The sequence below is a fragment of the Oenanthe melanoleuca genome, chromosome 9 (assembly GCF_029582105.1).
Source record: "Oenanthe melanoleuca isolate GR-GAL-2019-014 chromosome 9, OMel1.0, whole genome shotgun sequence".
Lineage (NCBI taxonomy): Eukaryota > Metazoa > Chordata > Aves > Passeriformes > Muscicapidae > Oenanthe > Oenanthe melanoleuca.
In genome coordinates this window covers 7918050-7931191 of record NC_079343.1, presented here as the reverse complement: position 1 = coordinate 7931191, position 13142 = coordinate 7918050, and the positions used below count along the sequence as shown (strand labels likewise).

At 48.3% G+C, this 13142-nt stretch overlaps 1 protein-coding gene across 4 annotated transcripts in view; it reads left to right on the top strand.

The window, feature by feature from the left end:
• Window positions 1-231: 231 nt before the first annotated feature.
• The window catches only part of PAX3 (paired box 3), a 76109-nt gene continuing 63198 nt past the window's right edge, over window positions 232-13142 (top strand). For 2 of the 4 annotated variants that reach the window (XM_056498788.1, XM_056498786.1), the window contains exons 1-4: window positions 232-316; window positions 1143-1378; window positions 2764-2893; window positions 3527-3661. In XM_056498788.1, coding sequence (XP_056354763.1) covers window positions 232-316; window positions 1143-1378; window positions 2764-2893; window positions 3527-3661 — 586 coding nt within the window. Of the gene's footprint in view, window positions 317-1142; window positions 1379-2763; window positions 2894-3526; window positions 3662-6954; window positions 6964-13142 lie in introns of all 4 variants that reach the window. The other 2 variants (XM_056498785.1, XM_056498787.1) reach the window with 2 other exon arrangements.

Here is a 13142-nt window from a genome sequence, read left to right as displayed (position 1 = left end):
CGCCCCGCCGCGCCGCCCGCCGCGGCTCCGGCCCGGCCCCTGCCCTCCCGGTGCGGGGCAGCGCGGGTCACTGACAAAGGGGCAGCGGCGGAGCTGCCTCCTCCCCGCCCCTCGGCGGCATCCCCCACCCCCTCCGGGACCGCTCCTGATTCGGCGGGGCGCGCTGACAGCGCGGGTCTCCCCTAGATCAGCCCTCACCTGGATATAACCCTGCCGGCCGCTGCCGCCGCGATGACAACTCTGGCCGGAGCTGTCCCCAGGATGATGCGCCCCGGGGCCGGGCAGAACTATCCCCGCAGCGGGTTCCCGCTGGAAGGTAAGGCCGCGCCTGTGCTGCTCCCGGTCGGGGAAGGGATAGTCATTCCGTTCCGGGACGCCGAAACAAAGCGGCCCCCCCGGCCCGCCAGAACTGGCGCACGGAGCAGTCCGGGACAGCCGCCCGGCTTCCCCCTGGGCTGTCAGAGCAGCTCTGTCCAGGACGGGCACGGCTCGGATCACTGCAGCCGCCGGCTCCGGCCTCGCACCCGCGAGTGGGAGAACCGGCCGGGAACTGGGCAACGGCAGGCGGCCCCGGTTCTCTTAGGGGAGTGAAGGGTGGAGATTTAGGGAGCACAAAGTTCGGGGAAAAGTTAGGATAAAAAATTAAACTCGAATAAAAGCAATGCGAATCGAAAGGAAGTTTAAAACCGTAGGTCGGCACCGGGCCGCTGCGAGCTGCCGCTGTTAATCGAGGTAGCGGCGGTGCGAGGGCCCCGCAGTGCCGGGACTAGCGGGCCTTGCCCGAGGGAGAGCGGGCGGCTGCGGCCGCTCGGGCCCGCCGGGGACACCGCGGCCTTCCCGCACCGCGTCCCGGGAGCCGGGCGGGCTCGGGAGCCGGCTCCCGCTGGGCGCAACAGGTGAAGCCACGGCCGCCTCCCTGCCCTGCCCGCCGGGACTCCGCGGGAGCTGCGGGCCCAGGGCGCGCCGTGCGGCGGGCGGGGGTGAGTTGCCTTATTGAAAAGCAACGACAAAAAGCCAGTAACAACAATAACAACAGGAAAAAAAAAAAAAAAAAAAAAAAGAAAAAAAAAAAAGACGCAGCAGGATCCGAATGAGACGTTAACGCCATTTACCCCCCCTGCCTCCCTTCCCTCCTTTTCTAGTCTCTACCCCTCTAGGCCAGGGCAGAGTCAATCAGCTCGGAGGAGTGTTTATCAATGGCAGGCCTTTACCCAACCATATCCGGCACAAGATAGTGGAGATGGCCCACCATGGCATAAGGCCCTGTGTCATCTCCCGCCAGCTGCGAGTGTCCCACGGCTGCGTCTCCAAAATTCTCTGCAGGTACCAGGAGACGGGCTCCATCCGGCCGGGGGCCATCGGCGGCAGCAAACCCAAGGTGAGCCCCTCCCGCCCGCCCGGAACCGGGCAAACTCCGGTCGCGGTGGCGGGGAGAGAGTTCCGACCGGGCTGGTCGGCACCGGGGTTTGCAGTCGGGACGGCGGCACCGGGAGGGCCGGGGGGACCGTGCGAGGCCGGGGGTGGGCGCAGACACTCATGGGGCACTGCACCACCGCCGCCTCCCCGCCTGTTGCTCTCAAACTTCCTGAGGTCTTATAAAATATTGTTGCAGTTCTTGGCAATAATATACTTTAAATTAAGAAGATGTTATTAAAACAAACAAACAAACAAAAACCCTCAAAACAGCAACAAAACAAACCTCAAACGAAAATAGGGCGAAGAGGAAGTTTTTTTGAGTGCTTGGTTTCCCAGAACCCCGACTGCCCCACGCTCATTTTCCCCGCAGGAGTGCGGGTGGGTTCAGGGCTCGGGACGCGATCGGTCCGGTGGTGGAACTGACCCAGCACGGCTGGATCGGGTCCTCCCCGCTTTTGTTAAACGCGTAACAAAACGACCTGTATTTCTGTCTGCCTCTTACTGCTCCTTCTCTTGCTCTGTTTACTTTTTCCCTCCGCTCTAGAGCTGCTTGTATTTATAGCTACGCCACCGAAAAGTTTGCGCTAACAATAACGGAGACGAAATTTCCCCCCAAGATTAGGCTTCTCTCCTTCTCTAGTTTATCTTTCCCACTAAAACGAAGTAAAGGCTTGAGTTTTTATTGGAAGTTGTTGCTAGATTCCCCCCACCCCCTCTTTGATTCTTCTAAAGTAGTGAAGCAATGCCCGAACTTTTCCTTTCTGTGTTAGAAGGAGAGGTAATTTTTTATAAGCATGCTACTCAAACGAAAGGCTACTGCCAGCGGGGAAAACGTTTTAGTTTGTGTTTTCTATTTTTTTATTTTTTCAAAAATTTTTAGATTTATTTTAAAATCACGAGGTTACCGAAGAAAAATGCCTGTACTCGAACCTCTCCGCGTTTTTATCTCTCTGGTTTTTGTTCAGAGCTGCAAACTTTGTTCAGCAGAAACTTTACTGACCTGGAGCTTCGTTGCCCGGAGTCCTCCGCTGGTCGCGACCTGGCGTTTTCTTGGCCGCACAGAAACCGGTGCTGCCTAATTCGGGTTTTTCCGTGCCGAGGGCTCTGTCCCGGAGGATTTTCTGGGACGTTTCGTTTAACGCGGAGTGTGTTTGTCCTTTGCGGCCCATTATTACCTTCCATGTCCCCTCTTACTTTACCCTGCCCGCACTCGGGTGTTTTCTATCGGCGTTTCTGAGCGGGGCCGGTGTCGGCTCTCGCTGTCCGAGCGCCCCGGGGCTCTGGCGGCTGCAGTCGCGGCTCCCCCGGCCCTACAGACTGTGCCCGCTCGCCTTGTCTTTACTGAAGCAGGTGACGACGCCGGATGTTGAGAAGAAAATCGAGGAATACAAGCGGGAAAACGCGGGCATGTTCAGCTGGGAGATCCGGGACAAGCTGCTGAAGGACGGCGTGTGTGACCGCAACTCGGTGCCGTCAGGTACGGAGCGGGGGGTTCGGAGGGTCCCGAGGGTCGGGGGCGGCCCGGGGAGGGCAGCGCGGTACCCGGGTGAGCCGGTCCCCTCGGGATCGGAGCCCCGGGCCGGACCGGTGCCCACGGAGCGACCGGCGTTAGCCCGCGGTGCCTCTGGCGCGTCCCGGGAGGGATCCTGCTCTCGGCGGGATGTTTTCAATTAAATTGCAACTGCATCCCCCTCCCCTCCTCCTGCGAACGCTTCCCCTCCGGGCTGCTGCCGCAGGAGGGCTCGGGGCTTGCCGGGGAGCAGGAGCAGCTCCCTGTGCCGGTGGGTTGTTTGCGGGATGGGGCGGGGGACAATGGAGCGGGAGCAGTATTTGTGGGGTGTCCGAGGGTTTTTATCACCCGCCGTGCGGGCTCGGGCAGAGAAAGATTGTCGGGAGCCGCTGTGCCCTTGCTGGAGTCCGGTGCGGGACGGTGCCCGTGAAACCCCGCGGGGACGGGAGACGGCGGCTGCCTTCCCTAAGTCCCCACCGGCAATGGCCAAGGGACACAGGCAGTGGCACTGATGAAGGACTCGGCTCCCCGGGCCGGCCCCAGAGCCGCGGGGGGCTGCTGGGGACCAGCCGGTCACAGCTCTGCACTCCCCTCCTGAAGTGAGCTCCATCAGCCGCATCCTGCGGAGCAAGTTTGGGAAAGGCGAGGAAGAGGAGGCTGAGCTGGAAAGAAAAGAGGTGGAGGAAGGCGACAAGAAGGCCAAGCACAGCATTGATGGCATCCTCAGCGAAAGAGGTAAAGTCCCGTTTGCCCCTGCTCTCCGCGGAGCCCTGCGGCTCGCCAGTGCCAGTCCCCGGTGCTGGTGGCTATCACTCCCCGTCCCCCAGAAGTTGTCCTGGGGCCAGCACAGCGGGAGTTGTAGGGCAGGGAGTGAGCCCTGCCAGCCTGGCTGCCACATCCCATCGCGTCCCCTTTCCCCTCCGGAACGACCCTGCAGTGTGCAGGAATGGGGCAGAGGTTGGAGCAAAGATGGGAGCAGCTGCTGGTCTGGCGTTCAATAACCAGGGAGCAGGGACGGTGGGAGCCACCATAGAGCCCCCGATCACAGCCGTGCAGGGGCTCCTTCCCCGAGCCCAGTGACAGGCTGCATCTACATAGAAGGGGTAGTTGCAGCAAAACACTGCGGAGCCTCAAGTCTCTGCAGTGAGCAGGGCAGGGAGACACATGTTTTGTTTTTTCTGCTCTTAAAACTGCTGGGACGAGCATGTGTTGGTGTTTGGCCCGGGACTGCGGGGAGGTTGCAACCTGAACAAGGCGGAGGTGAGGGGCTGTGCGGGGGCACAGCTGCTGCTCCCGTTGAAGCCCAGCCTGGCTCCCGGCTGGGCCAGGCTGCAGGGCAGGCAAGGGCCCGGCCAGGCTGCCTCTGTGTGCAAGTCGCTGCCCAGCACATGCACAGGCACTGGAGAAGGCGAGACAAAAGTACCAAATGAGCTGGTCAAACATTTGTACAACTTTTCCATCTTTTACAAAGAAGGCCTTCTATACACAATCTACACTTGGAGATGAACTTGGAAAACAAAGAGGGGGGAGTCCATTGAAACTCACACTTTGGCTTTGCACAGACAAAGCTTCAGCTAGCAGCAGCTTGATGTGAACAAAAGAAGGCAACCTTTTTATAATTCAAGGAGAAAAGAAGAGAAAACAGCCCCACAAAAGGCTGAGAAAAGACATTATGGGCTTGCAATGAGGGATGAATTATTCAATGAGCCCCTAATAGCTGATGCTCCACGAAGTTTTATGGACTCTCCATCGTGGAAAAAAATAGCTGTTTTTAGAAAGAAAATGTTTATAGCATATCTAGGCATCAAGGGATGCTGGTGCCTTGCAAAGACAACAGAAATCCATTCTTTGACTGTAGGACTTGTCCTTGTTATGTTGAAGCAAACCCCTAAACCTTCCTAAAACTTATTTTTCAAGTTATTAAAACTTTCAAGGAACCCTCATCTTCTGTCTGTGTTTCCAAGGAGGTGTGTAATACAGACATACAGAAGATGCTAACAAAACTAGAGATTTTAAAGCTAGAAGGCACAGTTTGATGATCTGATTTAGCTGTCCCCATATGATGAGTCCAGAGTTTTCTCCAGCATCTCCTTCAACAGAGTGTTTTTCTGAGAGGGATGTGCACCAAAGGAAAAATAGATAAATTCAGTGCCCTGATTGTTAAATAACTAGCTTTGCTTCCTTCTTAAATTTCTTGACAGAGATTAGAAACAGAAAATAGTAAGCCTTGATAATATCACTGTTTTATGGAACAAAGAGTGGTTAATATAGACAGCAAGAGAAAAAAATACTGTTATCAATATAACTCATCCTTCTGTTTCTCTTTGAAACAGTCTTCGTGCCCTTTAACTGTCTGCCCTTTAAAGTGGAGCTCCTGATTTTATTATAAATCAATGTCTGGGTACATGGCTGACTCCCCAGCCCAAGGGAGCCCCAAAACACTTGCAGGAAAACCACTGGGGCTGGTGATGCCTTGCTGCAAGAGGGATGCACTCGTGCCTCCCAGCACAGTTGTAGGAGGAGGCTGCATTCCACCTCCCGACGTTCCCTCTCTTTCACTTTCTGTGGATGTGACTGTCTAACTTTATTTGTTTTTAGTTCAACCAGTAGCAATTTCCCCCTTGATTACATGGGGTAGTGTAGCCCTCTCCTGCCCTAGGCATGCAGGTTTTTGCTGGTGAACGTGACGGGACAGTTCTGTGGAAACGGCAGCTTTGGTAATCCCATCTGTTCTGTGGCAGTGGCTGGGAAGGCTTGGCAGTGCGAGGGAGAGTGTGCTCTTCCCCACAGCACTGCCTGCTCCCCCTCCCTGATTAGCAAGCTGTTGCTTAATCTCATTACTGGAGTGGCTGGGATGCTGCAGTGTGAGTGTGCTGCTGCTCCAGAAAACATTTGTTGCCATGCTCCTGCCCTGCATGTGCAGGACTGTGGTGCTGTAGGGACAGCACACCAGTGATACCGTTACAAGAAAAGAATAACCATAAAATAAGCCCACCACTACTTTCTGTATTTGACCAACAAAAAAAAGTTCTGCTTCAACTCCCTTTGCCAGCCGAGGAGCTTTGATTTCACTCCATCTATAAAAACAATCCTGTACTGTTACTAAAATAACTGGCAGTGCTTCTAAGGATTTTGATGCCACAGGATCATGTTTGCCAGCACCCACCAGCCTGGTTCCAAGGCCTGGTGTGGCAGAGGGTGCCCGCTGGCAGTGCATCTCAGATGCCCTTTCTGACACTCGGGTTGCTTCTGGAATGTCCGAAGGGTGTCCGTGTGCTGTGCAGCAAAACCCGCGGGTCCAGCTCAGCGCTGAGTGCTCTGTTACAGGGGGAAAGAAGCAGGGGTTTGTGCAATATGAGGAGCTGTTCTTGGGGGTTGAGGTATCCCGGAGCGTGGGTGCCAGGGAAGGCTGTGGGATAGGTCAGGAACTGACTCCTGGGGCTGATCACGAAGCAAAGTCTGGCTTTTCTGCTCGGGAGCACAGATTAGTGCTGGGCGTTCGCTGGCGCTGCCTGAAATCCCCTCCTCGCCATGGGCCTTTCGGTGCCTCAAGGAGTGGCGTTTTTTACAAGGGCAAGGACAAAAGTTGTCACTTTAATGGCAGCTAATTCAGGATTTAGGGAGTATTTACAGCAGAGTGGGATTAGAGAGAATGGCAACATGATATTTTTAAAAAATGTGTGATAAAAACAGTGTATCAGTGTGATCTCTCCCACCACATATATGGGTGTAGGTAAACCTTTGTACTCCTGGTGTGATTCTGTTTCAGCCTTTCTTCTGGGACACTTACTCGTGATTCTCACACTGTTTACAGATGCCACATGTGCAGCCCTGTACGTGCTGTATTTCAGTGTTTCTGCCAGCACCACCCTCAACTCTGATTCTGGGTATATATTTAAAGAAAACTTGGTTGTCAGGGTGTGTATCAGGAGGCTGATAGCTCTATAACAGCATATCTGTATTTCTGAATGCGTGATAATTTCTTCTTAAAGGCACAAGCCGTAAATAAAGAACACGAGAAAGTTTAGTGCCTTTATGTGGCACATCAGGGCTTATTTTTAGCATAGCCACTACAGAAGAGGGAGCTGCTTGTACCTTTGGTGGGAGTTATGCGAGGCATGGTTTGCTGACTAATCTGATAACTCCCCCTCCATCAAATAGCTGTTGTTTCCTGGCAGGAACCAGTGGCTTTCAGCACTGCAGTGCAGGGGCAGAGCTGCTCCCCGGGCTGGGGCAGGGGCTGGGGCCGGGACCCCCCCGCTGGCCTCAAAGGGGGCTCTGTTCCCAGCCAGGGGAGTTGGGAATTGGCCCCCGGGCTCTGTCCCGGCCGATCCTCCCCCAGTCATGCGCACCCGTCCAAAAAGAGCCCTACTCATCCCGAGCCTCTACCCTTGGCTGTACTGAGAGCAATTCAGGCTACAGCAGACTAAATTGCCTCCTTTATTTTCTTCTTACTTTCATCTTGGACCAAACCCTTCCCCCTTTCCCTCCCCTTCCTCTTTTCTTTTTTTTTTCTGTGTGCCTGAGGCTCACATTAATACAATTTCGGCACCACCCCTATTTTAGTGTGTGTATGTGGGGAGTTTGAAGGGGTAGGAAAAAAAAAGGACCTTAGCACAAAAGCCCTGCTCAGCAGCTCGAAAGTTCAAGCTGCTGCTGCCTCTCTAGCTGTGTGATGCTTTTCCTGTTTGTGAGTTTTGGGAAACATTTTTGCTTTGTACTGTAATGGAATTAGAGGACAGATGCTGACTGTAAATGGGACACGCGACTACCAGCCCCTAGCTTAAATATTTAGATGCAATGTTACAATTACTGACTTGATGCAGGAGGCTTTGAAGTGGTGGCACATGATCTAAAGGGTAGCTCCAGCTAGATGGGCTGGCAGATGTTTTGATTAGGGTTGGTCAGTATCATGCAGCCAGTTATTTTTAGATTGCTGAACTAATAAAGACACTTTATTAAGGGAGAAGATTAACAAGGAGGCACCAGATATCAATTTGAGTCATTCATTTCTACATAGTAGACTGTTGGATTAGTGGCTGGAGCATGGGATGAGTCAGATGCTGAGTTAGATTTTGGTTGCAGGGGTTATCCTGGTTTTGCTCCAGTTTCCTGTCCCAAGGCACAGTGGTAAGAGGACTTAGGTGCTGTGTGAAATGCTGTTGTGGGCTGAGAAGCACAGTTTATTCCCCTGCTCAGTGCTCATGGTAGAGATTCACTTATTGAGTGAGATGTGATGGCAGTGGCTGCAGGCAGTTATCCCCTTGAGCCTGAAATCTCATGCAGTACTCTGTATGTTTGGTCACTAAGAAATCAGTTTGTGTCACTTGAACAGTGTCGTTTCCAAGGCTCTCAGAGCTGACAAGAAACAGTACTTAATTAAGAAAAACTCCCTAGTGGGTCCAGAATTTGGCTCAAGGGAGACAGTGCCACTATATTTTCTATTTGTCTTTTTCCCTTTCCCTTTCCTCATACCTTAATGGTGAGAGTCCAAGCCTGGGTAGAAAAGCCAGAAAAGCACAAGTGCAAATTGGTGCAGGTGATTCCATGCAAACCCAGGACAGATTTGTTTCTTCTGCCTGACCCATCATCACTGTGGGGCTCTGTGCCAGGCTTCTGCTTCCAAATCATTATTCTGATATAATAATGATAATAATATTAATAATAATAACAATAATGATGATGATGATGACGACAACAACAACTGATGACCTCAGCAATGAATAATGACCTCACCATTAAGTGAGAGTGTGATGTCTCAGCATGCTGAGCATTTTTAGAAAGGTGCTAAATGTTTGACTTTAGGGTGACTTCAAAGTGGAGTTTGCTCTTCCAGAACTGCTGGGGGCAGCCAGTTCCCTCCTGTCTTGAAGTGGGAAATTTTGAGGAGAGTGCTAATTGTCAGTCTAACTGCAGGCTAATCATCTGACAAAAGCACCAGTAATATTTCCAGCTGTGGGAAGAAAGGATGTTAATCTAGCTGCGACTCTCTGAAGTAATATACACATAATATCCTTGGCTTGAAATCATGATTTTATTAATGGCTTTGAATGTTTTGCCATCTTAGGGATGCTTTCTTCAACTTAAGAGTCAGCGCCTGTTCAAGCAGAATTGCTGTGGGCATCCTTTCCAGTTTTTCTAATTAGATATATCTAGAACAAAGATGAATGTTATTTTTGCAAATGTCAGGATTGTTTCACACACAGCAGTCGATTAACTTTAATTTGTACCCAAGTCAGCACCTTATTTGGTTGCTTTGAAAATCTTCATCTATTAGACTTAGAGGGTGTAATTCTGGAAAAACAGAAGCAAGAAACATTAGTTGATTTCGGTATGCTAGGACTTCCTTGAGAATGTGATTTATGTATTTGTCTTTCCAGATTCTCCTGTGATTACAGAATCTGTGATGTGAGTAGGAATTTACCATAATAGACATCAGGCTTTTCTTGAACGAGCTCTGTAATGTGCTGGGGAACATCCTGAGGTTTAGAGGAGTTTGCTCGGTTGGGCATCAGACCTGCAGTCCTGCAGATGTGGGACACGGTGACAAGTCCCGAGGAGTGCCACTCAAAGAGCTATTCATGAGTGCTCACGTGGGCTGGGGCACGCAGGAACGGCGCCCAAATTTGTTCTATTCTGTTTGCAAAAAGTACCCACCGCACAAGAGTGTGACTTTAATCCCGAGCGCAGCTCCGGCAAAACTCCCACTGAGGGCGAGGATCTTTGTGCCTCAGTTCACACGGAGGCAGCAGTGGAAACAGAAGACAGGCAGGGGTTTTAATTAGATAAAAAGCTAATTAGCAATTAGTGCTGTAAGTAAAAGCCAATACCTATACAATTCTTAAAACCAATAATTTCAGGTGTCTGATTTTGAATAGTACTTCTCTGTTTTGTCATGCAAAGACAACACCTTTATCTAACACTTGTTTGGGGAACGTTTAGTTTGATTTGAGTTTGGGTTTGCTTATTGATAAGGGTTGGAACAGGGTTTAGGAGAGGGAAGCCAATAAAGCTGATAGTGATAAATTATCATGAGTCCCCAGAGCTGTGTAATAAAACTACATTGGGAAATGAAGCAGAACTACAAAGTGCTCTCTGGTTAATTTAAGAAGAAATTGAGTGAAACACAAAGCAATAAATCAGAGCAAGCCAGTCAATGTGAATTTCTCCACGTAAATGTCACTTTAAATCCTATGTAGCAAACATATGTGGCCAGAGAAACAACAAAATATAGAAATAAAAATGTGGGATACTTCCAAGTGGTCCCTGAACGTGGAGCTCTCTGGCTAATAAAAATGATGTACAGTAATGTAATTCACCAAAAGCCCTTGTTTAGCCTAGTGTGAGTGCAGCATTTCACTTTGCTTGCCCTGGAGTGCTCCTGCCCCATGCTGTTAAACTAATTCAGTTTAAATCACTCTGCCTAGAAAAAAAGTGAAACGTAATGAAATTAAAACTCACTGAGGACACATTAGAGTTAAAGTGTGTCATGTGCTGAGATTATTTAGTTAGGGGAGTTTGATGCAATTGTTGACAGGTCGTTTATTCATCCTAGTAAATAAAGATTCACGAACTATTAGGAATGTGCATATATAACTAGTAAGACAGTAAAAGGCAATTAAGCAGTCAGTTTAATGTCTTATCTTGCTGGTTGCCCTACAGTTGTTTTACAACTAGGAATTAAAATTTGAAAAGAAAGTTTTCAGTGTCCCTGGCCAAATATTGATTAAGTAGTTGTTTGCTGATGCCATTGTGGCACATAAAAAGGCCAGTGGTTCTGCCCCTTGTTGTTCATCTTCCATTGTTGCTGATTCTTAACCTCGGAGATCAAAGGAGGATCATTTCAGTTTATCTGTCTTGGAAAATCCTTCTTTGCTCCTAAACCCGTATGGATTAATGGCCAAATTGTCCTTAATGAGATGTGAAATTTGAATGGAATCCTTATTTTGCATGGTCTGTTGAATGAATACACTTTTACAGTTTTGTGGTTTTTTTTTTTTTTTTTTTTTTTTTTTTCTTTAGCATTACTGGATTTGATTTTGTTTTAATCGCTTTTATTTTTAGTATATAGAGCATTGAAAAATTACTATTGTAGCACGTAATACACAATGTATTTAACTGAATTTTACTAAAACTGATTTTATTTCATGTAATCATCTTTTCTAAGAGTGTAGCCTAAAGGGGGAAAAAAAAAGTTGGTTTTGTATACCAAATCATACAAGAGATAAATAATCCAAGGCTGCCAATAAAAGAAAAGGAGCTTGAGAAACCAGACTGGGCTCTCAAAATATAGGGGACACAAACAAGCTTGCAATATTTTTTTTTGTAATTTTCCTCAGTTTAAATTGTATGGATTCTACTTGCCACAGCTAGGATAGTTGTGCTGTCTCTTCTCCCAAAAAAAAGGAAGTTGGATCGACAAGGCTGCACAGAAAAACAAGCAAGAGCCTTGAGAACAATCAGTTCCTTGTTGCAGAGCAGAAAGCTATATTTATTTCAGAGATAGTAGAATGCATCCCACCACCTCCTCAGCAGAAGAGGCTGTGCAATCTGGATGTGTTTTCTTGTCATTATGACAGGAGTTTTCATCTGAGCTGTGAGGTATGGGAGTGTTGGCTCCAGGTCCCACTGCATCCACTGGACACAGAAATTTACCTTCACAAGCTGTAGTAAAACAGTTTGAAACCAGAAAGCCTCTCCTGGTGTTGTATGGATTTTTAGGTAGGTGGGTGGGTGGGTCTGTTGTTGTGAAAAACAGCACAGGAAAGGATAAGAAAAAAATTTGAATTGTCATTTTCTGATTCCCTTTCTTAAATACCCTTTGCTTCCCTTCTGCCTTGTTATCACTGGTTAAAATATCAGTCTGTGCATGCTTTGCAAGTACTCAGCTACTTTTGGAGACATTTTGTCTCAGAGTAAAAGCTAACACTCTTTGAAAGCATTTTAGATACAAATTTCCTTAAAGTCCCTGAACTCAAACTTTTTTATTTACATAGAGAGCTGTGGTGAGCACAGTGATATCTATGCTAGCTTTTTATTTTTTTTTAATAGATATTTGGCTGGTTGAAGAATTTCTGCCAAACATGATCAATGTTTATATCATGCAGAAGCCCTTATAAGGACCAGTCTTAAGGATTTTTATATTTATGATATGCCTCACGTTGGATGTCTGATCTAAAAATTACTATGTAGTAATTTCTTTATCAGATATATTGTCACATAGATCACTGTGGTTTGAATAGTATGAGGAATAAACTGTCTGTGGCTGACAATTCTGCAAGCAGACAGCTTATTCAGCCCCTGTCAAATCTTATTCACCTTACTTAAATGAGCAGGACTGTTCATGCCAATATAATCACAGTCTCTTCCATGTACTAGCCCAGAAAAGCAATAGCAACCACAGCTCTTTAGGCAAAATTACTCTGCACTTTGTTAAAAATGTAACCCATCTACCCCCTGCGAGGCAGTAGCACCAACCATACTCAGTGTAACCAAATTGTGCTTAAAACTGTTTTCCGTCTCTGTTTTTTACAGTCCCAGTGAGCATGGAGATGAGTACGGACAGGCTTTATGGAAACCAGGCTAGCAGAGTAGCAGGGAATGCTCCCACAGAAAATCTGCTTTTACTGAAGATGGTGTGGCAGGACTTCCTTTTCATTGTGACCTCAGGGCTGGCTGTTTGATCTGGTGTGAAGGGCTGAAGGGTCAGAGTGTGAGGTGGGGGGATCTGTGCCCCAGTAAATACTCTGACACCTACCCAACCCCTCCTGTCAGGCTGAGAAAAAAAACTCTTGCACAGAACTAGCTGGAAGTCAGGACTCAGCTGGTTTCATGAACAGCAAAATAAGTTATTTTCAGGAGGAAGGTGTTCTAAAAGAAAAAAAAGGAATGGAAATTATTCAGCTAAAAAAATGGGAATTGAAATACACTGTTTCACAATGAAATCCCAAAAAGCACAGATTTTGAAAAAAACCAAAAAATCTCTGGAATTCCGTTTACCCAGGGATAAATCAAGTAACTCCACTGCAGATGGTGAACTGATGCTGTTGTGTGAGTGAACGCTGAATTAAATTATCAATACTTACATAGAAGAAGAGAGACTTCTATACATCTACATATCTATTTTTTACAACTACTTTTAAGTGAGCAGTCATCAAATCATTATGGTGGGATGTCATAGATGGAGATCTACAGAAATTTTCTGTAGAATTTTAAC